Genomic DNA, 27,868 nt, shown 5'->3' on the forward strand with positions numbered 1-27,868 from the left:
AGGTGAGCCCATGATTTTCGTTCAAAATTTTTGAGGAAATAGCCCTGTTACAAAAGGACTCCTTAAAATAAAAAAAAAATGGTTTAATAAAACTGTTTTTTGAAAAGTGCTATAAACGTAAAAATTTTCAAAAACCCAACATGGGAATCGATTTTCCAGACAATTTTACAAAAAAGTCTATATATTTACAAGTGTCCTAAGTCCAATCCAAGTGAAGTTACAGCGGTTTTAAAAATAAAATTTTTGAAAAAATAGGATTTATGAACATTTTGGCATTTTATATGTGTGGGACTTTTTTTTAAAACTTCATCATCCCGGTACGAGAATCGAACTCACGACCTCTGGATTGGAAACCCAGCACGCCGCTAGTTGAAACCCATCCCCTACCGGTCAGTATTCCCAGTGAGTAGAATTACACTTTGAAGGGATCTGGCTTTGCCGAGCCAGACAGGAATCGAACCCATCACCTTCCGCTTACAAGGCGAAACCCGTAACCTCACGGCCACGGAAGCTCGGCAATTTGATTTTTCAGTCTAAAAATATTTTCACCTCAAAGCCCTTCCAATTGCCCATAAGTTTTCCTACAAAATAGTAACAAAAAAAACCTGTTTTGGGCTGGAATGCTCAGTTACACTTTTTTGTACCACAAATACTTCACTAAAACATTTCGAAAAAAATTGTAATTTTGCATAAGAATCTGGCAAAAACATTTTCAGATTCTGCAGAATTGTAATTTTAACACTTTATGTTTGGTAAAATTACAATTCTTTATCCTCCAAATTTTAACTTTATTTTTTCACTGTGAAGAGCAGATCGAACAGTCGGGGTCGGTGGCGTAGTGGTTAGCGTCCTTGCGTCTCAGGAGTAAATAGTTGCTTGGGAACCCAAATTCGAGAAAAAATCATGTTTTTTATTAAAAAAAATTGTCCAGCAAATCAAAATTTTAATTAACGTAATTGAAATAATGTTCATGGAATTCTCAAATGTATCTAAAAATTATTTCAATTATTTTTCTTGGAAGAAATTGAAAGTTTGTTGCTTGAAAATGAAATATGCGATGCCATTTTTTTTTATCCTAGAAGAGAAAAAACGGTATTTTTCATCTAATTATGTAATATCTACATTGTTTAGATTTTTTCGAATGTAACAGAAATCATCAAAATCAGATAGTGTGTGACTGAGAAACACAATCCCCCGTCAGGGCTGCAAGAGTTAATGTCTTAAACATCATCATCAACGCTTTTAAACATTAGGCAGGGGGTGGGTGAAATTGGGTCATATAAATTTCAGCATTTTTGTGTAACCCAATCTCACCCCCTACCCCCAATGTCACCCTTGATGACGGAAGTCAAAATGCTCAATATTGACCAAAAAAATAATTTGTTTTATTATTTAAGAAAATTGAATTATTAAAAAATTAAAGCAAAAAATGTTTATTTATGTCGTTTATGATACAAAATTCAATTCAATTAATTTTATTGATAGATATTTAATCAGTTAATAATTTCGTATTGCTTAAAACTACGGACGTCCTTGTTATAACCTAATAGATTTTTGGAGTTCCTATCAACTATGGTTTACAATCTAATTCATTTTCATGTAACTGTCTTGGGTGTTGGAATTGCTATGCCGCCAGCAGCTGTAGCGGTCGAGCTCGCAGTCTTTGGAGGTTGGTGGGCCGCTGGTGTTTCATTCGCGCCTGGAGGTATTTTTTCAGCACGGCACAGCCACGGAAATTCGCCGTGTGGTTTCCACCACAGTTTGCGCACTTGACGCGTGCTTTGTGCTGATGGGCATTTTCCGCCAGCTGGTCTTTACGCAAAAGACTGCGATTACTTTGCTTTTTTATCAGTCGTCCTCCTGTTTTTAAGTTAACATAATGCAGTTATTTGTGTTAGTACTCAAAATTTGATTTAACGCTTTTTGACGGAACTTTTCAGCGATTGATTTCATTTCAAAACAATTTGCATGACACCTAGCAACAGTTATCTACGAAATCGTTTTTTTATTTTAATTTTTGTTTTTTTAATCCTGCTGAAACTTTTTTGGTGCCTTTGGTATGCCCAAAGAAGCCATTTTGTATCATTAGTTTGTCCATATAATTTTTAATAGAAATTTGGCAGCTGTCTATACAAAAAAAAAAAAGAAAATTCAAAAATCTGTATCTTTTGAAGGAATGTTTTGATCGATTTGGTGTCTTCGGCTAAGTCGTAGGTATGGAGAAGGACTACACTGAAAAATAAAATGATACAAGGTAAAAAAAAATCTGGTGAATTTTAATTTTAATCAATAAAACTTGATTTGCAAAAAAAAAACTACTTTTATTTTTTTTTTAATTTGCTGATATGTTTAAGGGGGCATCAAATGCCAATTTTTCAGAAATTTACAGAACAGACAAAAAATTTTGATTGAGTTATAACTTTTTGAATTAATACTGATTTTTTTTTCAAAAAAATCGAAGTATTGGTCGCAATTTTATTTCAATTTCGTTTTTCGATGTAATATCGAATTTGCAAAAGAAAAGAAGTTTAGTGAAATTTTGATAAAGTGCACCATTTTCAAGTTATAGCCATTTTTAAATAATTTTTTTTTAAATTGGCGAAGTTATTCATTTTTGTTAAATTAGTGCCCATGCTGAGAAAATTCTGTATATTTTGCTTTTTTAAACATTGTTGATACGACCCTTCGTTGTAGAGATATTGCCATGCAAAGATTTAAAAACAGGAAAATTGAGTAAGACTAAGTCTCACCCAAACAACCCACCATTTTCTAATGACGATATCTCAGCGATTTTCAATGTTAAAATATTAAACATTCGTGAAATTTTCCGATCTTTTTCTTTTTAAATCAAGACTAACATTTCAAAAGGGCTTAGTATTGAATGTTTTAAAAAAATAATTAAAAATATAAAGTACAGTGTTTCACCTAACACTTAAATATTTCCAAAAAATGTGGCATAATAAAAACAACTGAATATTTTTCCGAGCAACCCAGTTTCCCACCTTCCCAGCCAGACCCAAGTAGCTCGATATCAATTTCACCCGGTCGGTTGTGGACGTCTTGCAATCAAATCTCTCTCCCCTGTCTTCGCTGCGTGCCAAGCTCGATGAAGCCGGAGATGAATGAAAGCTGTCAGTCTGCGTGTCTGTCTGTCAGTGCTGTGCTGCCGCTGCTGGTCGAAGCAAAGCTCATCTCGACCAGAGTCGCCCTGTGTAATCTTATTATGGTACGTCGTCTTCGTCAGGTGTAGGGCAGAGCACGTGGTGCAGGGGAAGGAGGCCTTTGATGGGGACACGCAAGAAGATGAATGAATGCGATGTGCTGTGAAATTGGATCGGACGCGGATGCTGGGAAAATATGCTGATGCTGCTATGGGTCTGCCTTCAAGGGGGGGCTATTTTTGCATAATCGACAACCTTGAACTTATTGCGTCTTGATTACCTGACACTGCTTGGGGATTTTTTTTTTCTTTTTTATGAAGATCAGCATGATGATAACATCGATTATTTTAAACGGTAAAATGGTGCAATATGATCGATGAATTTAAAAAAGCTGAAAACGGTCTTTGCACTTGTTCCAAAAGAAGAAAAGTCAACAGTCTAAGAGTGACAAAAATAAAAGAAAAAACAAAAAAAAAATGTTAATTGTAGGTCACCAACTCCACACCAAATAACTCCGCAAAACACTGAAACCATAATGGCTCAGATTAGCCAACTGCAACAGTGTGTTGAACCAGCGGCAAGCACATTCCGCTAGTTATGCATATCATAGAGCCCCCATTATGCGGGTTCCGAAGTGGACTAATCTCAATTGCTTCCTCGAGGGGGTGATTTGCTACACTTGCTACTTGCTACCCTTCTTCAGAACAACTCCGGACCGGAATCTAGACTGAGCAGTTTTGCGACACTTATCGCCCTCGTTAGCATTACAAATTAATCCGGATCCGCCCGCACTGCACGGAGAAAAAAGAGTTCCCAAAATCGTGAACAAGCGTTCATGAAAATGGGAACCACGAACAAAGTGTTCAAATTTCATGGTACGTTTTTCAAAATCGTACCATGGAATTTGAACACTTTGTTCGAGGTTCTCATTTTCATGAACGCTTGTTCACGATTTTGGGAACTCTTTTTTCTCCGTGTGTGCGGTATTGCGCCTTCTGTGGTTGACCTGGCGATGCTTCCGTGGAGCTTTGCTTGAGCTTTTGCTGATGGCGTCAAGGGTTGGAAAGTTCATTTGAATATAAATAACTCGCAAAGGGGTTGCAGCAGCTTTGCACGGGGTGGTGATTTTGAATAACAATTAGGGCTGGAAAGAGTTCAGAAGGGGGAAGCTGACTTTTTACTGTTGAAGGAATGCTGAAATAGTATTTTCAGTCAAAATTTCTTAAAGGTCTCAATTTTGAGATCTTCTTTGAAAAAGCAAACCCTAAAAACATGATAGCATGCCATTGATTCTTGTTTGAAACCGTTCTCCCTTGAAATCAAATTTTCCGCCAACGAAGCCAAACTGAATGTTCGACATGGCCCAAATAACCTACAATCAAGTAAACCCTTCGTGGTTGCCAAAATTCTGTAAGGACCAGAGCCTTGGATTGCAGCACCGTCAGGATGAAGTTCAAAATTCTCGAGAGATGTTTTAGCCAGCATCAGTTCAAATCCCAACGAAGTCATTTAAAATATCACAAATTTTGTAGAGAACTGCTCGTCCTAGCAAGCTCTACATGTGCACCTTCAGAGCATTCATCGCTGATTCAGTTTGCACACATACACCCTAGCACGTGGACAAACTGCATAGACCTTCAAAGACCACGCACGCCGTACCGTAGGAAACATGAGCTGCTAAATGAGTTACCGCGCTGCAAACTGCGATTTTATCGAATCACGTCAACCACCCAACCAAGAGATTCAACGTACTTGGTTGTCTGGCTAAAAAAAGGACTCGCGAAAAGTTTCTGAATTTGGTCGTTCCCGCTGAAAGACACTCAATTAAGGCTGGAAATTGCAGGTAACGTTCCGGAAACTCGATTGCAAAATTTCCAAAAAATTTCCACATTTCTGTGTAGCAACCGAAATCTCTAATTCATATGACTACGCAGAAATATGATTTCACATCGAGTAATTATGCAAATCATCTGCTCGACGGCAAAATACCTCGTCGTACGAAAACTTAATTAACAGCCCCGCAAAACACTGTTCCGCTGGACCAGAGAGCGTGACAACAAGCACCGACAGCCAAGTGCAATGCAAACGCAGCACTAAACGGTGCGTTCAATTTTGAAATTAATATTGAACGGCAAACACAAACAGGAACGAAGCCTTCGCCGATCCATGACGATGGCAGAACAATGGGTCCGGAAAATGCAACCAGCTTTTGGAAACAGCTCGTTTTTTCCGGAGGTATCAACGGGGGACTGGCAAACGGTGATAAATATTGGGTCAGTTGAGTGTGACAAAATGATGAAAATATAGGGTTGATTTTGTCCATTCAACCCTATATTGCTTGCAAATGGGACGTTTCGCCGAAAGTTTGTACAGTGCTAAAAAATAGGTGAATAATTGGCTGAACACAACAAAAAATCGTGTGTTTTTTGCAACATACTTGAAAAACATACTATTCAGATGATCGAAGTAGTCTACAATCGGAGAAAGACGTCAAATTTTTTCGCTGCTGCTTTTTCCATGAATATTCGTTCCAAAAAATTAAAAGTGGTTCCGGAACTAATCAGTGCAGTGGTCAATGGTGTTGTTCGTGATGGAATTGCTCAAGTAGTGGTTCCAGTCAACCGGACGAAGCAGTTCGCGCCGCAAACGGCCAAGCTGTACCGACCGGCGTTCATGCTGCGACAAAAGATGCTGATTGCCATCCAGAACTTTGAAAACGCATGACCTGCTCAAGAACATCATCAACCTGCGCAACAGTTGGTGCTCCTTCCGGTTATCCCCACGGTCAGCTTTCCCCAGCAGCAGCAGGAGAAGCAAAACGTCGTTGGAAGCGATTCAAATCCTAAAACTGAGAATCTTTACATTGGAAGCCGGAAGTGAAGTTCGTGTTTCAAAATTTCTTGAAAAATGAAATGGACCAGGATCCGATTCCAAATTTGGTGAGCCCGTTCTTTTTTTGAACACAAACACTTTATCACTTATTCTATCATACTCTCATAACAATCAAGACAAATACGCCAACCTTATTATATACGCGGTAGGGTGTTCCCTTGGTCGTTCGCTGTGAGTTGTGGATTGCCTGCTTCTCTAATGAAGGTTCGACTGGGGGGGCATGCTTATTAATTTCTCGTCGCTCCATACCCTCAGTGACGTGATGGGAGCAAGGGCGTCTATGCGAAGTGTCCCTACACCCGCTACAAATTTCCGGCGCTTGGGGAGGGAAACTGGAAACTATTTTGATTTATGCGCCGGTATTTGTAGCATTAAAATTCGTGCAAAAAAACTTATGCACGTGGGTGTACAGATTATGGAGTAAAAGATGATCGAATTGTTCACCTAGCGCTCACATGTGTTCCAGGACCAAGTTGCCTGCGGGTATGGGGATCATACATACATACATACATACATACTTGAAAAACATACTATTCAAAACAATACCTCATAGAAAAAAAATAAAATAAAATATAACAAAAATTTTTTAAGTTGGGGACCATCCATAAACCACTTGGACACTTTTTTGGGAATCTGTTACCCCCCCCCCCCCTTCGTGGACAATTGTCCATACAAAAAAAATCTTTTTTCTATGGATCGTGGACAATCGTCATACCCCCCCCCCCCCCTTAAGTGTCCACGTGGTTTATGGATGGTCCCTTGCTAATTTTTTTAAGAACTTATCTCACAAAATATTGCAAAAATACTCAATAATAATAATGATTATAATAGTAATATTACAATTTACAATTTTCGAAAAAAAAAATTGTTGTTTTATTTTTTATAGTTGCAGGTTTGAACCAATCCGTCAAATGACCACCATGTTTGCTTTTTTTAATCTTGTTGGAAATAAACCTGGCATCACTTCCTTTTCATGCGTTTTGCTCTGTCAAAACGTAAACATTCCAACAAAAATGAAATTGATTTTTTTTAACAAAATAGATAGCTCCGTAAGCTTTTTGTTGAGACTAGTTTTTCCAAAAAAATGTTTTGTTTTCTACACGAAGGGGAACTTAGCGAAAATGTTACGTTCAACAAAAGTTGTTTACAAATTACATATTTCTATGAGCTAGAGGTTACCAACAAACCTTAGGACCTGTCGGGATTAGTTTTGTAAAAACTTTAACCATTTTCGAGAAATTTGAATTACAGTAAAAAGTCCCCGCGTGATGCACTCAATCGTTAAGTATGACTCCTAAATTACTCTAAATTAATTTAGAATGTTTAAATCCAAGATGGCGGCCAAAATGGCGGTGATGAATTATTGAAATTTCAACTTAAAATTTGACTAGAATGGGGTCGCAGAACTCTAATTGGATAATAAAACTAAGAAAATAAAAAATACGAAAATATTTTTTTTGTTCTTGATTCGACTATCCGAAGTCCCATACAAACCTTCGAATAATCGAACTTCGGATAATCGTAATTTCGGATAATCGAGTCTGGACTGTAATAATAATAAAATAATAATAGTTTTAATTACTGACAGATTTTCCATTCTTAACAGAATGCAAAAACTCATTAAAAAATAATTTATTTGAAGCCTTTTTAATTTCAAATCACTGCTTTTGTTCAAAAGAAAGCAAAAACTACAGAAATCGGCTATGAAAAAAAACTAAAAAAACGGAGCATGTTAGAAATAATGCGAAAACTTTTTTAGTTTTACAACAATTGATTTTCAAACCTGGCTCATGTTTGAAAGAATATAAAACTCAAAGATCTATTTTTGTCAATGCCAATTTATTTTTGAAGATCGTGTCATGTTCAAAAAGAATTCAAAAATCAACAGATTTTTTTTGAAGCAGTTTATTTTCAAAGAACTTATATCTGTTCAATAATGCAAAAACTTTGAGAAATGAATAAATTTATCTCTTAAATTCTTCAAAGAACTGGTCATGTTTGAAAGAATACAAAAACTACAGAAATATTTTAATTTGCTGAGAAACACTTTCATTTTCAAAGAACTGATGATGATAAAAAAATGTGAAAACTCTTTAAATAAATAAAATCTGTTCAGGTTTGTAAAAATTTCAAAAAAAAAATCAATATTTTTTAAATGGAAACTAATTAATTTAACACTGGAACGCCCAACGCATGTCCAACTTACACGGACGCCCAAGCCCCCCAAAAAAGGTGGAACGATAACTTCAACTCGCTGATTCTTGTTTCCAGTGATTTGTTAGAATGTCTAGATGATCCTAAAATTTTGCAGAACTTGATTTAATCAAATCTGAAATTTCTGCGATCAAAAACATAGTTCCACCTTTTATAAAACGACTGCCTCCGCAGAATTTTTGGCGAATTTTTTTTAACAATCAAAAAAAAAAGTTGGAACGATGTTTTTGATCGCAAAAATTACAGATTTGGTCAAATTAAATTCTGCAAAAATCTAGAATTATCTAGACATTCTAACAAATCACTGGAAAGAAGAATCATCTTGATTGGTTGAGTTATGCCCGAGAACCATTGAGTTGAAGTTACCGTTCCAACTTTTTTGGAGCCTTGGGCGTTGGAATGTTAAAAAAAACTGATCATGTTTGAGAAGAATTGAAAACCAAAATATAAAAATAATACGCATTATTATCAAAGAACTGATTATTTTCAAAATAATGCAGATTGATTAAATCATATTTTAAGTAGTCCAAAAAACTGGTTTGGTTTTGGCAAAAACTACAGGAACATGTTATTTTAGAAACCAATCTGTTTTTAAGTTTGCGTTGCCTGTGGGGACGCACAGTCCTGTTTTTTAATGTTATTTTTCATTTCGTTTTGTCGTTGTTTATGTGCATGGGGTGAGTGATTTTTATAAAAAGGCGGACATCCTACAAAACCCATACAAAACAGTAATCTGGATTTGGTCCGGTATGTCCACGCATCTTTCCCCTGAAGATTCTGCGAAACGTGATCCGTTCTCAGAATCCTCTCTGCGGTAAACCCATCGCTGTAGGACTTGCCGCTTCAATTGTTACAATAGATTTTTGGGTGTTCTTGGATGTACTGCAATTTTTAATAATGACAAGAAAAGTGCTTGGGGCGTAAATTAGATTAGATTAGATTAGATTAGATTAGATTAGATTAGATTAGATTAGATTAGATTAGATTAGATTAGATTAGATTAGATTAGATTAGATTAGATTAGATTAGATTAGATTAGATTAGATTAGATTAGATTAGATTAGATTAGATTAGATTAGATTAGATTAGATTAGATTAGATTAGATTAGATTAGATTAGATTAGATTAGATTAGATTAGATTAGATTAGATTAGATTAGATTAGATTAGATTAGATTAGATTAGATTAGATTAGATTAGATTAGATTAGATTAGATTAGATTAGATTAGATAGATTAGATTAGATTAGATTAGATTAGATTAGATTAGATTAGATTAGATTAGATTAGATTAGATTAGATTAGATTAGATTAGATTAGATTAGATTAGATTAGATTAGATTAGATTAGATTAGATTAGATTAGATTAGATTAGATTAGATTAGATTAGATTAGATTAGATTAGATTAGAGCGTGGTTGCCTCTCACCCAATCGGCCTGGGTTTGATCCCAGAAGGTCCCGGTGGCAAATTTTGAGACGAGATTTGTCTGACCACGCCTTCCGTCGGACGGGAAGTAAATGTTGGCCCCGGACTAACCTAAAAAAGGTTAAGTCGTTAGCTCAGTCCAAATGTAGGAGTCGTCTCCCTGGGTCCTGCCTCGGTGGAGTCGCTGGTAGGCAGTTGGACTAACAATCCAAAGGTCGTTAGATCGAATCCCGGGGTGGATGGAAGCTAAGGTGTAAAAAGAGGTTTGCAATTGCCTCAACAAGCAAGCCTTCGGACACCTAGTTTCGAGTAGGAATCTCGTAATCGAGAACGCCAAGGCAATGCTGTAGAGCGAATAATTTGATTTGAGATTAGATTAGATTAGATTAGATTAGATTAGATTAGATTTGATTTAATTTTATTGGAATTTCAATGTACTACTACTTTCAAAATCAGCAACAACCGAGAAGGGTCAGTTTTCATCAAGAACAATATTATTCATTTGTATATTTTGTGTTTTTATACCAGGGTTATTTAAAAAGCTTATCAATGTTCTACAAAATTTTAGAGCAAGCAATTCAATAAAAAAAAGATTTATAAACAAAAGGAGTTCAATTTTACCAACACGAGTTATCGCGAATTCACTAAAATATTTTGAATAAGTTGGCCGTTCAAGGTCATCTGCGACAAGAAAGGACCCAGCAGTGTTTCAAAAAACACAATATTTCAAAAATTTTGATTTTTTGAATATTTCAAAATTGAATATTTGGTTTTTAAAAGAAACACGACTTTGTCCGGAAACGGAAGAGAATTTACAAAATCGAAGCATTTTGTATAATTTATGGAGTTTAACATAATCATTAACTTTTTTTTCGAACGAAATGGTCATTGTCACAAAATTTACTATTAATCATTATTCATCTTAATAAGATATCAAGAAGGGTAATAACACCAGAACTGCACACCACCCATAAATCAATCGCCACCAACATCCGCTCTCATTTTCATTTCGGAACGCCCCATAATTGCTCCAAGTCATGCTCTTTACAGCACCATATAGGATAAAAATTATACCCGTCTAGTTGAGCTCCAGCACACGTTGAGAAATTGATTAAAAATCAGGTCAAAAATTATGTCCTACACACCTGCGCTGCAGCGACCGGTGCACGTTCACCAACGTATCGTCCTTACGTCTTTGACATCGGGCTTGGAAGCGCCGAAAGGGACGATTAATTCAATTAAATTTGCGACTGCCCACGCGAAATGTGAACCATCAACGTTTCTCGATCATAGCTGGGTGTGTAATTAAATGCATGTAATCGGTATCTTATGGTTTGGGATTGATAAATGACGCGATTTACCGTAATTTTGAGATAATTCATACTTTAAACTTTTAATCAAGAATTTCGTGCAAAATGACACTGTGTTTCGGTACAGGACAAAAAGTTAATACCAATTTGCTAAAATGACCTAAACGGAATGCGAACTCAACAAGAAATAAAAAAGCGCAAAGAATGGCAGAGAAGGATCGAAAAGTAATTGAAAAGCAATCGTTGCCATAATTTATAGCCCTTCATTGATAAGTTCCCCGTCGACGACGATGACTCGAGTCTGGCGTGTTTAACAATAATTCAATAAGCGAAAATGGTCACAAATGAGCGACTTGGACTTGGTTGGAAAATAAATGGGCCCAATGATCGCGGGGAGGAAGACAGTTAAAGAGCAAGGTTGGCACAATTTTCTTCATCTTCATCGCAAAAAAAAAAAAAAATAAAGTAGACCATCATCATCGTCGTTCAAGAAGAAGGGGCCTAATTGTTCCGACGACCCCAGCCTTGCTCCCGTTCCCGAGCGACCAGTCCGGTGACCTTTTCGAAGGGTAGTAAATCAGGCTTTGGCGAAGTCGACGTAATAAAATTACGTCGATCGAGTTGTGCTGTGCGTCCTGTTTGTATGTAAAGTGAGTTTTTCTTTGCCCGTGCCGTGCCAAGGCCTAGTTCACGGGGTAAGTTTTTACGCATGAAACCCAGCAGTGGCGGGAGGTACCGATGGAAGATTGTTGGCCAGACTGGACCTTCAAGAGGAAGAAAGAATGGACCCATAAATTTTTCACAGGGGGAAAAACTGGATCTGCTGTAATGGGCTTTTTGGTTTATGAGAAATATAAATTAAATCAAAGGTGGAGCATCAAACTGGATGGTATTGGCAATGAATGATTAAAATATGTTTTTTTCATTTCGGTAATTCGACCTTGATTTTGAAACTTAACTATACTTTTGCTCTAAATCACCAGATAAATAACAACACAAATACTTTTTTTTGTACAGTATGTAAAAAAGGATTTACACCCCTTGGGCATTTTTTGATGAAACATGCAAACAATTAAAAATTTTACAGAAACCTACTATTAAATTTTGTTCAGAAACTCATGCCAAACATTTTGCTACAAAAAGCTCATGGAAAGATGATTTATATAAAAAGTTATATAACAAATACTATTACAAAAATCAAAAAGGGGCAAAAAAGTTTGTACACCTTTCGGAAAATTAACCTCAATAAAGTTATTTGTTGACAAATCACCATAAATCCAGTCTCCCAAATCCAAATAGGCATCCTTGACTGATTTAAAAAAAAATAATTGGGAGTGAATATAAAGTTTACTAACTACTTAATATAAAAGTTAATATAACTCTGGAAATTCTATATAAAACTTATCTAAACTTAATTATGCAAACTTTTAATTTAACTAAGTGTCATAGAATTGCTAAATAAAAATTTTGCAGTGGGTATAACACCGTTTTGGGGATCTTTGTAACGATAAAATAGATTTTTCGTTGGAATTTCGTACAAACCGGTCCACGATTCACAAGTCAACCTATGTGGCATCAGAAAGGGCATCAAATTTCCGATCTTTTGATAACCAGACATCTAGGTTTTCTATAAAACCCACGGATTTAAATATCTGAGCAAAACGTAAGTTTGATCTACGAGAGCATACTATGAAAGAATCCGGCTTTATTTTTTACAAAATTGCTCCCTTTTTTATAACACCCTAAAGTTGTGGTTTTTTTGTAAAATTTACAAAACCTTTTTTTATACTATTTTAACTGTAAATAATGTTATCATCCAATAAGCATCTATTTGAATTTTATTTATCATATAGTTTACATCTTTCATAATATTATGGTTAATTCATCTTGGATAATAGCGGCTTGCAATGGAAACTATTTAAAAATCTTATGGTTAATCTGGGATAAAGTTTTTTCAAGATTACATCCTGATAAAATTTCAAATTAGAACTTTTTAATTTCTTGTTTTTATTAAGTTTAAAAGAAACTCAATTTTAAAGTTATTGGTCTTGTGCTTACCTCGAGCAATCTTAAATCAAAATTGAAATAATTTTATGAATTTATGTAGTCATCTCCCTGTCTCGGTGGAGTCACTGGTAGGCAGTTGGACTAACAATCCATAGGTCGTCAGTTCGAATCCCGGGGTGGATGGAAGCTAAGGTCTCATTAATCGAAACTTCGAACACCTAGTCTCGAGTAGGAATCTCGCAATCGAGAACGCCAAGGCAATGCTGTAGAGCGAATAATTTGATTTGATTTGATTTATGTATTCGCAAAGCCATTAGGTTTTAAATCTTTCATATAAAATTTCATAGATTCCCAGTATCAAAATTAAATTTAAACGAAACTTAACCTTAATTTGCTTTCAAAAACAAATTTATTATTTTTTTTTTTTTGAAAAAGTGCACAATTTTCAAGTTTTATGCATTTCAGAGCATTTTCAAGGTATTTATTATTGCAGTAGCTAATAGAGGAAAAACACCCTGCAAAAAAATATTTTCGAAAAGCTGAATTTCCTACCATTTACCTATTTTACATTGTTGATCAGACTGCTACTTGCCTTTTAAAGTTTAAATTTTATTAAAAAATTGTTTTTCTTAGTGTCATCTAACTAGCTCTCAATATTGGTTCAATTATCAATTTTAAACGTTGAAACTTTAGTGACATTTTTAGCTCTTTCCAAAGAAAATTATTTCGAAATCCATTCCAAAATGTCTTTAATAAATGTTTTGATTCCTTTCAAATATTTTTTTTAATTAATTTTTTTTTTAAATTATTAATTTGAGAAAAGTACAAAATTTTACAAAATTTGTATTCGAACGATTAGGTTGCAAGATATCGCGAATAAACTTCAAGAGGCTGTATTTCAGCACAGTCAAAAAAAGAAACAAAAAACAATTTTTTGCTTGTGTGATTATCCTTCTTTAATTATTTTTAAATTGCATAAAATAAACATTTTTCGGAGAACTTCACCTTTTAGCATGAGCATGAGCATGGTTGACTGCCAATGAGCTGCTACTCTGTTATTGACAGATCAGCTGAAGTTAAACAATGAATCAAAAATGATCAGTGGGAGCCAACCATCCGTTCAGTGTTTAACCCCTGAAGACCCCGACTTTATTAGTCAATACCGGCGCCCTCCCAAGAAGCCTGCAGTTCAACAAAAGGGAGGAATGTTAGTCCGATAGTTGAAGTTGCAGACTCATCAAGCACATAGTTTTTCGCTATATACTTGTTGATACCGCTTGAGACCGTTGAATCCACAGCATCTCCTTCAAGCATCACGTGATTATTATTTTTTTGGGTTAGTAGGATAAGGTATTTGCTTTTCGATGCCTCCCGAGCTACGATGCTATGGGGAGGACTTTCATAACAAACCCGTCGGCGAGCCTTCCGAGCAACGATGCTATGGGAAGGTCTTTCTAATTAGCACACCAAAACACTCGCGCACAGTTATTTAAATACTGAATAAATGTAATTTTTCATCACGATTACCCAGACGACATTGATGATATAGGAAGGACTTTTTAACAGTCATTTACAGTAATACTTAAACTTATTTTAATGCAACAATTCACACGACGTCGTGCCTCCCAATCAACGATGATGTAGGAAGGACTTGAGCAAGTCAATCAGGATGAAACACGAAATAAAATTCTTTTCTTTTCACACACAATGCCACATAATTGACCGCGCGTCACCACCCAACTAATTAAACTGATTTTCTTCTGCTTGTGGGCAAGCCAACCAGGATGAAACACGAAATAAAATTCTTTTCTTTTCACACACAATGCCACATAATTGACCGCGCGTCACCACCCAAAAAATTTAACTGATTTTCTTCTGCTTGTGGGCAAGCCAACCAGGATGAAACACGAAATAAAATTCTTTTCTTTTCACACACAATGCCACATAATTGACCGCGCGTCACCACCCAAAAAATTTAACTGATTTTCTTCTGCTTGTGGGCAAGCCAACCAGGATGAAACACGAAATAAAATTCTTTTCTTTTCACACACAATGCCACATAATTGACCGCGCGTCACCACCCAACAAATTTCATTTTTCGGAGAACTTCACCTTTTAACTTAAAAACCAGTGCAAAGTGCAAAAAAGTGTATAATTTTCAATTACAAATTTAATTTTGCATCTAAACATGATTTATGAAAATTTGTTTTCAAAAAAAATCGTATCTTCAGTACCAGATTTTGCGCAAAAGATGCCTTTTTAGTCCCCTTAAAAATGTATAAAAAAAACGAAAATAAAATAAAATATGTCTCTTGAGAATTTAACTTTTAGTGATAATAAGTCAAAAACTGGCAGTTTTTTTTTTTGCGTGTGTCCATTTTAGACAATTGTATGGAATTGTATGGAGAGATGTTTGGAAAAACTTTTGATGCAAAATGGCTTCCTTTGCCATAGGGAATTGCATGGACAAAATTTCATTTGAAATAAATAAAACAACAATAAAAGCGAAATTCTAGATTATAACTCATATCATAAATTTAAAAAAAATAAAAAAACGGTATTTTGGAAACTCATTTTTAATTGACTAAAAGTTGAATAAATAATTGAAAATGGTAAAATGGTATACCTAAAACTCATGAAAAGTTAGCGAAAACACCAATCCTATCAGAATTTCCAATCGAACTACCCATTTGGTATAACCAGCCCGCAAAATTGTTTGGAGACTTGTATGGAAAAGGGGGACATCATCACAATACAAAAATATTTAAATAGCCGGTGCCAGGAATCACTCCTAAAAGAATTAAACAATCATAAACTCACGATTAGGAAAACAGTCAACAACAGTCCTGCAGTCAAAAATGTCAAAAAAAAACAAAAGCGAAACTTGAATTGTAATATTGCAGCTTGATTTTTACCAACTGTCATCAAATTTGAGCAAATTTCAACTTAATCATAACAAAATGATATTAAATGTTTTTACTAGAATGGTGCAATCACGAGCATTTCACACCATCTCTTTAAGCACATAAATCATTATCGATTTCCCAAAGCACCATCAACCAGCGCACCTGCCCACCACTTTAATCACTCAAATGTATTACTTTCCAGCATGCAAGCCGGTGCAACTCGATAGTCGAACCAGTTTTGATTGCATACTCCCTCCGTACATAATTATGTATGATCGATACTTTTCATGGAACCAATTTCATTAAATTCTCAATTTAAGTGAAAACCTCACCCCTTTCTTTCTCGCCGACTTCCCTCCCCAAACATTCACGGGCAGGATGCAGATCATAGAATGGTTTCGCAAAAAAAAAAGAAAAAAAATCGTATCAATTAACACCGATTTTGCATACATTTTTTTTTATCTCGCACCAGTACGCGATTTCAATTCAGTGTGAAATTGAAAATGCAAACAAGTGGTGCACAGTGGAAATGTTTTCGACGGAACTTCCTGCTTTTATCAACAATGCAAAATTACAATTTATTTCACTGTGCCTCCTCCAAACGCTGGCCGTGAGTTGTGCAAAAATAAATCAAAACATAATTTGCAACCGGCCCGGAAATGACCAGGCCAAAGCTGCTTGCTGAAGTTGAGTCGGCACGGCAAAGCCAGTCAACGTGATTTATTAATTGCTTTAAATTGAGGCTTCAAACGCACGTTGACGTCTCGTCGCAAGCCCGACTTTATGTTAATTAGAACGTGATTTTCAAAGCTGCGCGTTAGAAGCTGTACCAATTGTGTCAACATCGGGCGACGAACAAAGGATCGCACTAATTAATTGGCACAAATCGATAGACATTGAAATCGACGCTTGGCAAATCAAGGAAAATATAAATGTCAAATGCAAATTATGGCACTCGATCAGGCTCGTAATTTAAATTATGTTGATTTTCAACATTCGATACAATAATATTTACATGATTTAATAAATGTATGCCAACTCACACAGCAGTTGCCCCGCCCCTCTTCGATTTCCTTGGAACTTTCACTAAAGAGCGAGTCCACGGACAAATCATACTCATCTTGCATCGACCTTACCAATCTGCCTGACATTTTTTGGGCTTGTTTGTACATATAAAATTAGCATCTGGACAAAATATGAGCTCTCTAGGTCAACGGGAAGTGGGGCAAATCGGGACACAAAGTTTTATAGTTTAAAAACGTCGAAACTCTTAAAAAGGCTGTAACTTAGGCAAATTCTAATAAAAATTTAATGCATGGACCATGGCTTGTAGGGGACATCTGAGACTGATAACGCTTTGGGTAAGGCAGTTTACACATACACTCATGCCTCGGTTTTGCACGCCTCGGTTTTGCACTGCCCGGTTTTGTACCGTTCAGCTATCTCGGTTAAGCACGGCCCAGTGCTTAACTGAAGCACAGAGCTTGTTTTTGGCTATATGGGAGACATTAGCTTTAATCGTACGAAAAATCATGTTTTATCATGCAAACATCAAAAAATTATCGTGTTTTGGAATCGGGATGATGTCAGTTATCCATTTAAAATATTATTCATTCTACGTTTTTTTTGAAAAAAAAAAAAAAAAACTCAAAATTTCAATTTTTACAATATGGGTATCAAACGATCGGAATTTTTTCATACATTTCGAATGTAATAACAACATTTTTGAAAATACTCAAAATCTTCACAAAACTACGTATTTTCGATTAAAATACTCAAAATTTCAATTTTTACAATATGGGTATGAAACGATCGGGATTTTTTCATACATTTCGAATGTAATAACAACATTTTTAGAAAATACTCTAATTTTTCACAAAACTACGTATTTTCGAATAAAATACTCAAAATTTCCGTTTTTACAATGTGGGTATCAAACGATCGGGATTTTTTCATACATTTCGAATGCAATAACAATATGTTTTTTGAAAATACTCAAAATTTTCACAAAACTACGTATTTTTGTAAAACTTTTCAAAATTTCAGTTTTAACAATATGGGTATCAAATAATCAAATCAATTTTTTCAAAAATACGTAGTTTTGTGAAAATTTTGAATATTTTTATTTTTTTAATAGCTTTTGAAATAAATGAAAAAATCCGGATCGTTTGATATCCACATTGTAAAAACGGAAATTTTTAGTATTTTTTTCTTAAATACGTGGTTTTGTGAAAATTTTGAGCATTTTCAAAAAATATTGTTATTACATTCGAAATATATGAAAAAATTCCGATCGTTCGACACCCATATCGTAAAAACGGAAATTTTGAGTTTTTTTTCTAGAAAATACGTAGTTTTGTGAAAATTTGGAGTATTTTCAAAAAAAATTGTTATTACATTCAAAATGTATGAAAAAATCCCGATCGTTTAATACCAACATTGTAAAAACGGACATTTTGAGTATATTTTTCGGAAATACGTAGTTTTGTGAAAATTTGGAGTATTTTCAAAAAAAAATTGTTATTACATTCGAAATGTATGAAAAAATCCCGATCGTTTGATTCCCATATTGTAAAAATTGAAATTTGGAGTTTTTTTCAAGAAGACGTAGTTTTGTGAAAATTTTGAGTATTTTCTAAAAATGTTGTTATTACATCCAAAATGTATGAAAAAACCTGATCATTTGATACCCATATTGCAATAACAATATATTTTTGGTTTCTTTAGAGAAAAAAGTGAATTTTTTGAAATACAGGATAAATACGTACTTTTGTGATTTTTTTTTGTGAATACGAATATTGAAACTTGCCTAAGTTACAGCCTTTTTATGATTTTTGACATATTTGAACCATAAAACAATGAGTCCCGATTTGTTCCACTTCCCGTTGACCAAGAGCGCTCATATTTTGGCCAGGCAGATTGGTGAGGTCCAAACGACGTCTCATTCAAAGAGACTGTTCGTGGACTCGCTCTTAAGCTGAAGCGTAAAGTATAACTAAGTGCTTTATAGAACATTTAAGTTATGGTTCTATAAAAAATTGCAAAATATCAAAGAATTTAGGAAAAAAAAACTGCAAATTGTTCGGTTGTGGTCCAAAATTTAAAAAAAAAGTAAAAGGATTCAAAAGTCTTTTTCAGATTAAAATACATAAATAAGTATTATGCAATGTAATCAAACAAGTTAACAATCCAATTTAAGTGTTTTTTCAATGAAAATGTCAATTTGAGTCAAACTTTATTTTTTGCCCCTGATTTTTTAGAAAAACTTTAAGTGGTAGAGGGGGGGAGGGGGTCAGGACAAAAACGAGAAAAAATAATTGCAATGGCCTTACGTGGTTTTTGTATCTTTGCAGACTTACTTTCAACATTGTGACAATGTTCTACAAAGTTTTAGAGCAGACAAAAAAATGATGTAGCATGTATGTTTTACGAGTTATCTGAATTTTAAGAAAAACGACGATTTTGAACATTTTTAACCCCTTAAACTCAATCGTGTGCTTTAAAAGGTATTTTTTTAGAAAAGTTCAGCTAGTTTTCCACAAGACTACAAGTTCTTTAGACGTTTGTTGTGGTTCGTATACTGTTCGAATGTGAAGATTTTCCTAAAATAAAGAAAGAAACCAGATACTGCAATTAACAAAATTTAAAGAAAAAATCCCCTTATTCTAGCAAAATATTAGCCAGAACAAACGTCCAAATTATTATTCAAATTATATTATTCTCATGCGAAATTGGCTGAACTCTTCGAAAAAAAAACTTTTGACTGAGTTTTGGGGCTTAGCATTTAGAAAAAAAAAATCTGGTCAAAAATGGTCAAAATCATCACGTTATATTGAATATTAGACCTTTTTGAAATGTTATTCTTGATCTGGATTGCCAAGACAAAATTGCAAAAATCTTGCCAAGGACCGTGAATAAATCTGGAAAAATCAGGAAATGCAAGTTATACACTCATAAATGGGGATTGGATGAGAGCATATGAATAAATTCAAAAGTTTATAAAATCTGATGATTGAGCGATTTTCGTACTCAAAATGTATAGGTTTACTTTTTAATTAGAATAAATCTCGGGTGAGTTTACAAAAAGCCTTAAGAGAGCAATTCTCTACCAAAACCGGAAATAGATTTTATTTGTATTTTTTGATTTGGCTTAAACTTTGTGGGGGCCTTCCCTATGACCAAATATGCTATTTTGTGTCATTGGTTCACCCATACAAGTCTCGATACAATTTTGGCTGCTGTCCATACAAAAATGGTATGTAAATATTCAAACAGCTGTAACTTTTGAGTGAATTTTCTGATCAATTTGGTGTCTTCGGCAAAGTTGTAGGTATTGTTGAGGACTTTTGAGAAAAAAATAGGTACACGGAAAAAAAATTTGCAGATTTTTTTATCAACTTTTTTTTCACTAAAACTCAATTTCCCAAAATACAAATTTTTGATTTTCGAGATTTTTTGATATGTTTAGGGGACAAAAATCCGCAACTTTTGAGCCATAGAGAAATATGGTCAAAAAATCTGCCGCCGAGTTATGAATTTTTGAAAAAATAGTGATTTTGGAAAAAATCGAAGTTTTATGCAAAAACAAGTTTGACATTATTTTTTAATGCAAAATTGAATTTGCAATCAAAAAGTATTTTATAGATTTTTTCATAAAGGGCTCCGTTTTCAAGATATAGCCACCGAATGTTTGATTTAGCGAAATATTTGCAGTTTTTCAATTTTTAAAAATAGTGACCATGAGTGACCATTTCTAAAAATATTTTTTTTAAAAAAGTTCAGAAAATTTGCTATAAAATTGTCCAAGAGACATTGAAGATTGGACCTCTGGTTGCTGAGATACAGCGGCTTAAAGAAAAAGAAACACGAAAATTGAAGTTTTCTAAGTCTCACCCAATCAGCCCACCATTTTCTAATGACGATATCTCAGCAATTAATGGTCTGATTTTCAATGTTTATACATGAAACATTCGTGGGTCTCGTGGCGCAGGGGTAGCGGCTTCGGCTGCCGATCCCGATGATGCTATGAGACGCGGGTTCGATTCCCGCCTTATCCACTGAGCTTCTATCGGATGGTGAAGTAAAACGTCGGTCCCGGTTTCTCCTGTCTCGTCAGAGGCGCTGGAGCAGAAATCCCACGTTAGAGGAAGGCCATGCCCCGGGGGGCGTAGTGCCAATAGTTTCGTTTTTTTACATGAAACATTCGTGAAATTTTCCGATCTCTTCGAAAAAAATATTTTGAAAACTTTTAAATCAAGACTAGCATTTTAAATTGGCGTAATATTCAATATTTGGCCCTTGTAAAATGTTAGTCTTGATTTAAAAATTTTCAAAATATTTTTTTCGAAAAGATCGGAAAATTTCACGAGTGTTTCATACATTAACATTGAAAATCGGACCATTAATTGCTGAGATATGGTCATTAGAAAAAGGTGGGTTGTTTGGTGAGATTTAGAAAACTTCAATTTTCGTGTTTATGGCAGAAAATCTTAAATCTGTTGAAATCTGTCAGAATCTTGCACCGATAATGATAAATCTTTATTATGGAAACCTCGTGGAAAATCATGAAAAATCTTCTCAGATTTTTCTGGCAACCTCTTGAGTCTTGATTCCAAAATTTTCAAAAAAAAAATCGAAAAGATCTGAGAATTTTACAAATGTTTCATTTTTTCGCATTGCAAATAAGACTATTAGTTTCGGAGATTTTGGTACAGTAAAACCTCTTTTTTTCGAATTCGTCGATTTCTTTGGAACGGCGCAACATTTTTGCTATCTTTTAAACACAATTTGTAGATTTTGTTGAGAGCTACAAAACGCTTTCTGAAGCTTACAAAAATATTGTATTGAATTCTACGAAATAAAAAGCGTGACGCCACCGTGTATAAAGAGGATTTTCTGTGTCATAAAACTGAAAGCTGTAATGATTAATTTCAATAAAAAAAATCATTTACTTTCATTACACGCGTTTAAATGGGATGAAAGGCCGTAAGAGCAATGTCGTACCGCCCCTTTCAAATGTTGCTCCAGAAGTAAACCGTTGTTATTGACCTATCTTGCTGCATGTCGATTTTGAGCTTAATTGAGTTAAAAACTCCCATTTTTAAAACTCAGTTTAAAACCCTATTTATTTAACAAAAACATAAAAAAAGTTGGCAGCAAAATCCTTCCAAATCCAAACGACGAATTTTCAAAATTGTAAGTAGTTTTCGGAGATACAATTTCAATGATTTTTAACATAATCTCAGGTAAGAAAATGGATGTTCTTGAAGGGTGTCAAAAAGCATGACCCAATCTCACCCTCCAGATCCAATGTAACTTCAATAAATATTTTGCAAAAACTGCCCAAACATTTTCCCAAAGCAGTCAGAATTTGTGCAATCTGCTTCTTCTAATCTCCGGCGCAGAAAAGGGGTTCCAATCTGCCGGAAGCAAAAATTCCTTTCATCAAACAAAACAAAACACAATCCCATCATTCTCCGCCTAGAAGAGGCAACTGCCAGCGTGCAGCGAAAACAACTCACGTGTGAATCCACTCATCCCGATTCCCAGAATACCACGTGTGTAACATGTTGCCTCTTTGTTCTCCTCTTTCCACTCTCATTCCAGGCCTAATCCCCCATCAAGTCCAAGCAGAGCTTAGCGGCAGGCGACAAAAGCATAATTTTAGCCCACCGATTTGACAGCAGGATAAAGCCCAAAGTGAAACAAAAAAGTTTCATCCCCTCGCAACAATAGAGTCACTCAACTGGTGGCAGGAAATTGCATGAAAAAAGCGCGCCAACCGTATAAAGGCTTTGGGAAGAACAAAAATCGATAGTGCTTAAACTTTTTTTGTACTTACAGTAAGTGAAATAACAAAAAAAAATAAACCCAACATCGAAGCATCATGGGAACCGTGGTGTGTCTTCCGGCTGGACCGGAACTCGTGTCCCAGTGCAACCGATGTGCAACGTGTCTGCCGAAACCGTTCGGGAAGCGAGGTGAGTAGAACTTTGAAAGTGAGAGCGAGTGAGAGAGTGAGCTTTTTTCCCGCCGAAAGCTCCGCTCGAATGAACACGTTGGTTCATGAAAATCGCGAGAGAGCGAAAGAGAGCAGAGAGAAGGAGCTTTTCTCTCACTTTTGGTTGATGTTTCGACTACTGTCTTCCAGGTGTCTCTGCGCTAAGCTCGGCCGTGCCATCTAGCGACAGTGTGTACAAGCTGGCCGTAAGTTTTGAATCTGTTGGGTGTGTGTGCGTCTGTGTGTGTATCTATAATTGTACGTGTGCGTGTTGGTGTCAATGTTGGTGTGTCCTTTTTAATTTGGTGCTCAATTGGAGCATAAAATTCTAATGAGTGTTGTGTTGTACATATTGTAGCTTTCCGCACTGTGTGTGTTGTAAAGTGTGTGCTTTTGGAGTCTTTCATCTTTTCGTTTAATTTTTAAGCAATCTACACTTCTAAATCTGTCTTCAAATTACTTAAGTGAAACATCACACTTATAAGTACTTATTTAATGAATTACTAATCTGCATCACCTAGAAACATCAATCTAAACCCGTACACATATTTCATCGAAAATCCTATTGATCCTTACAATGTCTATTTTACTGGTAAACATTATCTGATTTTATGTCATATTTTGTATTTTTTATGCTAAGCTTTTAATTTTTTCAAGAAAAAGTACATTCTCTTTTCATCTTGATTAAATAAACATTCAAGTGGCCCTTCTTAGCATAACCAGAAAAAAACAGTGCTGAAAAGTTAATAACAGCACTCCTTCGAGAGCTTAAAAATTCATATTTTTAAAAATGTATCGGTTTTGACTGTTTTTTTTTTTTTTTTTGAGTTGACTAAACACTTTCCAGTTTTGCTGTGAAAATACCGATTTTTTCTTATGCTAAAATGTTCTGAATTTTTAATTCGAGTTTTAAACGCCGCGAAATTTACGTTCATATTTTCATTGCCATAGAGTTTTTTTTGTCTAACTCTTATTTAACATAAATACTGTATTGGTTGGGACCGTGGTGTAGGGGTAAGCGTGATTGCTTCTCACCCTGTCGGCCTGGGTTCGATCCCAGAAAGTCCCGGTGGCAAATTTTGAGACGAGATTTGTCTGATCACGCCTTCCGACGGACGGGAAGTAAATAGGGGGATGGCGTCGCTATTTTTAGACCACGTTTTCCACTTTTTCTCATCGAAACCGACTACTTTATCGACTTCATTTTGCTGGGCGAGATAGGACGCCGTCTATTTTTAGACGATGACTCAGCACTTTTCCACTCTTGCGCTTAAAAAAACCAGATGGCAGCACGATGTAACGCCACGTCCCTATGTTGGCCCCGGACTAACCTAAAAAGGTTAGGTCGTTAGCTCAGTCCAGGTGTAGGAGTCGTCTCCCTGGGTCCTGTCCTGGTGGAGTCGCTGGTAGGCAGTTGGACTCACAATCCAAAGGTCGTCAGTTCGAATCCTGGGGTGGATGGAAACTAAGGAGTAAAAAGAGGTTTGCAATTGCCTCAACAATCAAGCCTTCGGACACCGAGTTTCGAGTAGGAATCTCGCAATCGAGAACGTCAAGGCAATGCTGTAGAGCGAATAATTTTTGACTGTATTGGTTTAAAAATGCACATATTTTTAAAAATCCAAATATTGGTTTCAAACCATAACTGGAAGGTATTAAAATGGGTAATTCTCTACCAACTCACACGAAATCGGGAAAAGTTGCCCCGACCCCTCTTCGATTTGCGTGAAACTTTGTCCTAAGGGGTAACTTTTGTCCCTGATCACGAATCCGAGGTCCGTTTTTTGATATCTCGTGACGGAGGGGCGGTACGACCCCTTCCATTTTTGAACATGCGAAAAAAGAGGTGTTTTTCAATAATTTGCAGCCTCAAACGGTGATGAGATAGAAATTTGGTGTCAAAGGGACTTTTATGTAAAATTAGACGCCCGATTTGATAGCGTACTCAGAATTCCGAAAAAACGTATTTTTCATCGAAAAAAACACTGAAAAAGTTTTAAAAATTCTCCCATTTTCCGTTACTCGACTTTAAAAATTTTTGGAACATGTCATTTTATGGGAAATTTAATGTACTTTTCGAATCTACATTGTCCCAGAAGGGTCATTTTTTCATTTAGAACAAAATTTTTCATTTTTAAATTTCGTGTTTTTTCTAACTTTGCAGGGTTATTTTTTAGAGTGTAACAATGTTCTACAAAGTTGTAGAGCAGACAATTACAAAAATTTTGATATGTAGACATAAGGGGTTTGCTTGTAAACATCACGAGTTATCGCGATTTTACGAAAAAAAGTTTTGAAAAAGTTACTTTTTGCGTTTCTCTTTGTTTCGTCGTCTGTGTCTGTAGCGGGTGACCATGAACGGCCATGATCGATGAAGACCAACTTTTTCAAAACTTTTTTTCGTAAAATCGCGATAACTCGTGATGTTTATAAGCAAACTCCTTATGTCTATATATCAAAATTTTTGTAATTGTCTGCTCTACAACTTTGTAGAATATTGTTACACTCTAAAAAATAACCCGGCAAAGTTAGAAAAAACACGAAATTTTAAAATGAAAAATTTTGTTCTAAATGAAAAAATGACCCTTCTGGGACAATGTAGATTCGAAAAGTACATTAAATTTCCCATAAAATGACATGTTCCAAAATTTTTTACAGTCGAGTAACGGAAAATGGGAGAATTTTTAAAACTTTTTTAGTGTTTTTTTCGATGAAAAATACTTTTTTTCGGAATTCTGAGTACGCCATCAAATCGGGCGTCTAATTTTACATAAAAGTCCCTTTGACACCAAATTTCTATCTCATCACCATTTCAAGCTGCAAATTATTGAAAAACACCTCTTTTTTAGCATGTGCAAAAATGGAAGGGGTCGTACCGCCCCTCCGTCACGAGATATCAAAAAACGGACCTCGGATTCGTGATCAGGGACAAAAGTTACCCCTTAGGACAAAGTTTCACGCAAATCGAAGAGGGGTCGGGGCAACTGCTGTGTGAGTTGGCGGAGAATTACCCAAATGTGTATCACTGTGTTCTCAAATACTTTTGAAAAATTAATGTTTTATGATAATTGAGTGCGGATTTTGAAATGTTTTAGTTTTATTTCACTTTTTGTCACTAAAACCTAATTTGCAAAAAAATACTATTTTAAAATTTTTCATTTTCTAATAGCCTTTCAGAAATTTTCAGAATGGGCAAAAAATCTTTGATCGAGTTATGAATGTTTGAATCAATACTGATTAAAAAAAAAAATTAAATAGGGAAAGAGCATCTAATTAAATCGTGCCTCTAATGTTGCCATATCAGCACTTTGACATTCATTTACAGCTCATAAAAAGCGTTTTCAACTGAAATCAAGTAATAAATAGCTCAATAGGAAGTGAGCAAGCAAGTTTCTATAAATAGTTAAATTAGTGCCCATGTTTGCCCACCTCTGAAAAAATATTTTTGAAAAGCTGAGAAAATTCTCTTTATTTTGCTGTTTTGAACATTGTTGATACGACCCTTAGTTGCTAGGATATTGCCATGCAAAGGTTTACAGGAATATTGATGTTTTCTAAGTCTCTCCCAAACAACCCACTATTTCTAATGTCGATATCTCAGCAACTAATGGTCCGATTTACAATGTTAAAATATGAAACATTCGTGAAATTTTCCGATCTTTTCGAAAACCATATTTTCAAAATTTTAAAATCAAAACTAACATTTCAAAAGGGTTAAACATTCAATATTACGCCTTATTGAAATGTAAGTCTTGATTTTAAAATTATATTTGCATGGCAATATCTCAGCAACTAAGGGTCGTATCAACAAAGTTAAAAAAAAAGCAAAACATTAAAAAATTTCTCAGTTCCTCAAAAATATTTTTTTCAATAGTGGGCAAACACGGGCACTAATTTTGAAAAATGAATAACTGCGATTATTTTGAAAAAAGTTACCTAAAAATGGCTGGAAACGGTGCATTCTATCAAAATTTCTCTAACATATTTTTTGATTGCAAATTCGATTTTACATCGAAAAATGAAGTTGAAAAAATTTTGCGACTAAGATTTCGATTTTTTGAAAAAAAATCTGTATTTTTTCTGAAAATTTCTGAAAAGTTGGCATTTGATGTCCTCTAAAACATATCAAAAAATAAAAATAGTGTTTTTTTGCAAATCATATTTTAGTGACAAAAAGTGAAATTAAAAATCACATTTTTTTTACCGTGTATCTGTTTTTCAGTGTAGTCCATATCCATACTCAATGAGAATTTTGGCTTGAGCCTCGACTCGATTCAAGCTCGATCTCGAGCCAAAATTATCAGTGGGTACCTACAACTTTGCCGAAGACACCAAATCGATCAAAAAATTCCTTCAAAAGATACAGATTTTTGAATTTTCACTTATCATTTTTGTATGGACAGCTGCCAAATTTGTATGGAAAATAATATGAACGAGCTAATGATGCAAAATGGCCTCTTTGAGCAAAGACCGATTTTGTAGAGAATTGCTCATTAGCTAAACATTTTCATCCAGTAAAAATCTTTATTTTTTGCCTTCCTCACCTTACTGAGGAAAGGCTATAAAATCACTCGAAAAATGAACTTCTTAATTCGACCTCGTAGACCCACCTTCACGTATACCTATCGACTCAGAATCATGTTCTGAGCAAATGTCTGTGTGGATGTGTGTAGGTGGGTGGACAAAAAAATTGTCACTCGATTATCTCCGGACTGGATGAACGGATTTTGACCGTATTAGTCTCATTCGATCCATCTTGGGGTCCCATAGGTCTCTATTTAAAATCAGCAAGTTTAGTTAAGTACTTCAAAAGTTATGCAAAAAAACAATTTTGGCGTATGTCCGGAAGATTGTAAAAAGGGTGGTTTTTGCAAGAAACCGTATCATGTTATACATTTTCAGAAAGGTATTAAAAAGACCTTTCCAATGAGCCCAAAACATTGAAGATCTGAC

At 35.1% G+C, this 27,868-nt stretch overlaps 1 protein-coding gene across 2 annotated transcripts in view; it reads left to right on the forward strand.

Moving 5' to 3' along the window:
* The window catches only part of LOC120418411 (dual specificity calcium/calmodulin-dependent 3',5'-cyclic nucleotide phosphodiesterase 1A-like), a 673,125-nt gene that overhangs the window by 83,908 nt on the left and 561,349 nt on the right, over positions 1–27,868 (forward strand). For both annotated transcript variants that reach the window (XM_052707729.1, XM_052707732.1), the window contains exons 2-3: positions 22,522–22,895; positions 23,066–23,121. In XM_052707729.1, coding sequence (XP_052563689.1) covers positions 22,802–22,895; positions 23,066–23,121 — 150 coding nt within the window. In that variant the 5' untranslated portion in view covers positions 22,522–22,801. The remainder of the gene's footprint in view (positions 1–22,521; positions 22,896–23,065; positions 23,122–27,868) is intronic.

This window comes from Culex pipiens, chromosome 2, assembly GCF_016801865.2.
Source record: "Culex pipiens pallens isolate TS chromosome 2, TS_CPP_V2, whole genome shotgun sequence".
Classification (NCBI taxonomy): Eukaryota; Metazoa; Arthropoda; class Insecta; order Diptera; family Culicidae; genus Culex; species Culex pipiens.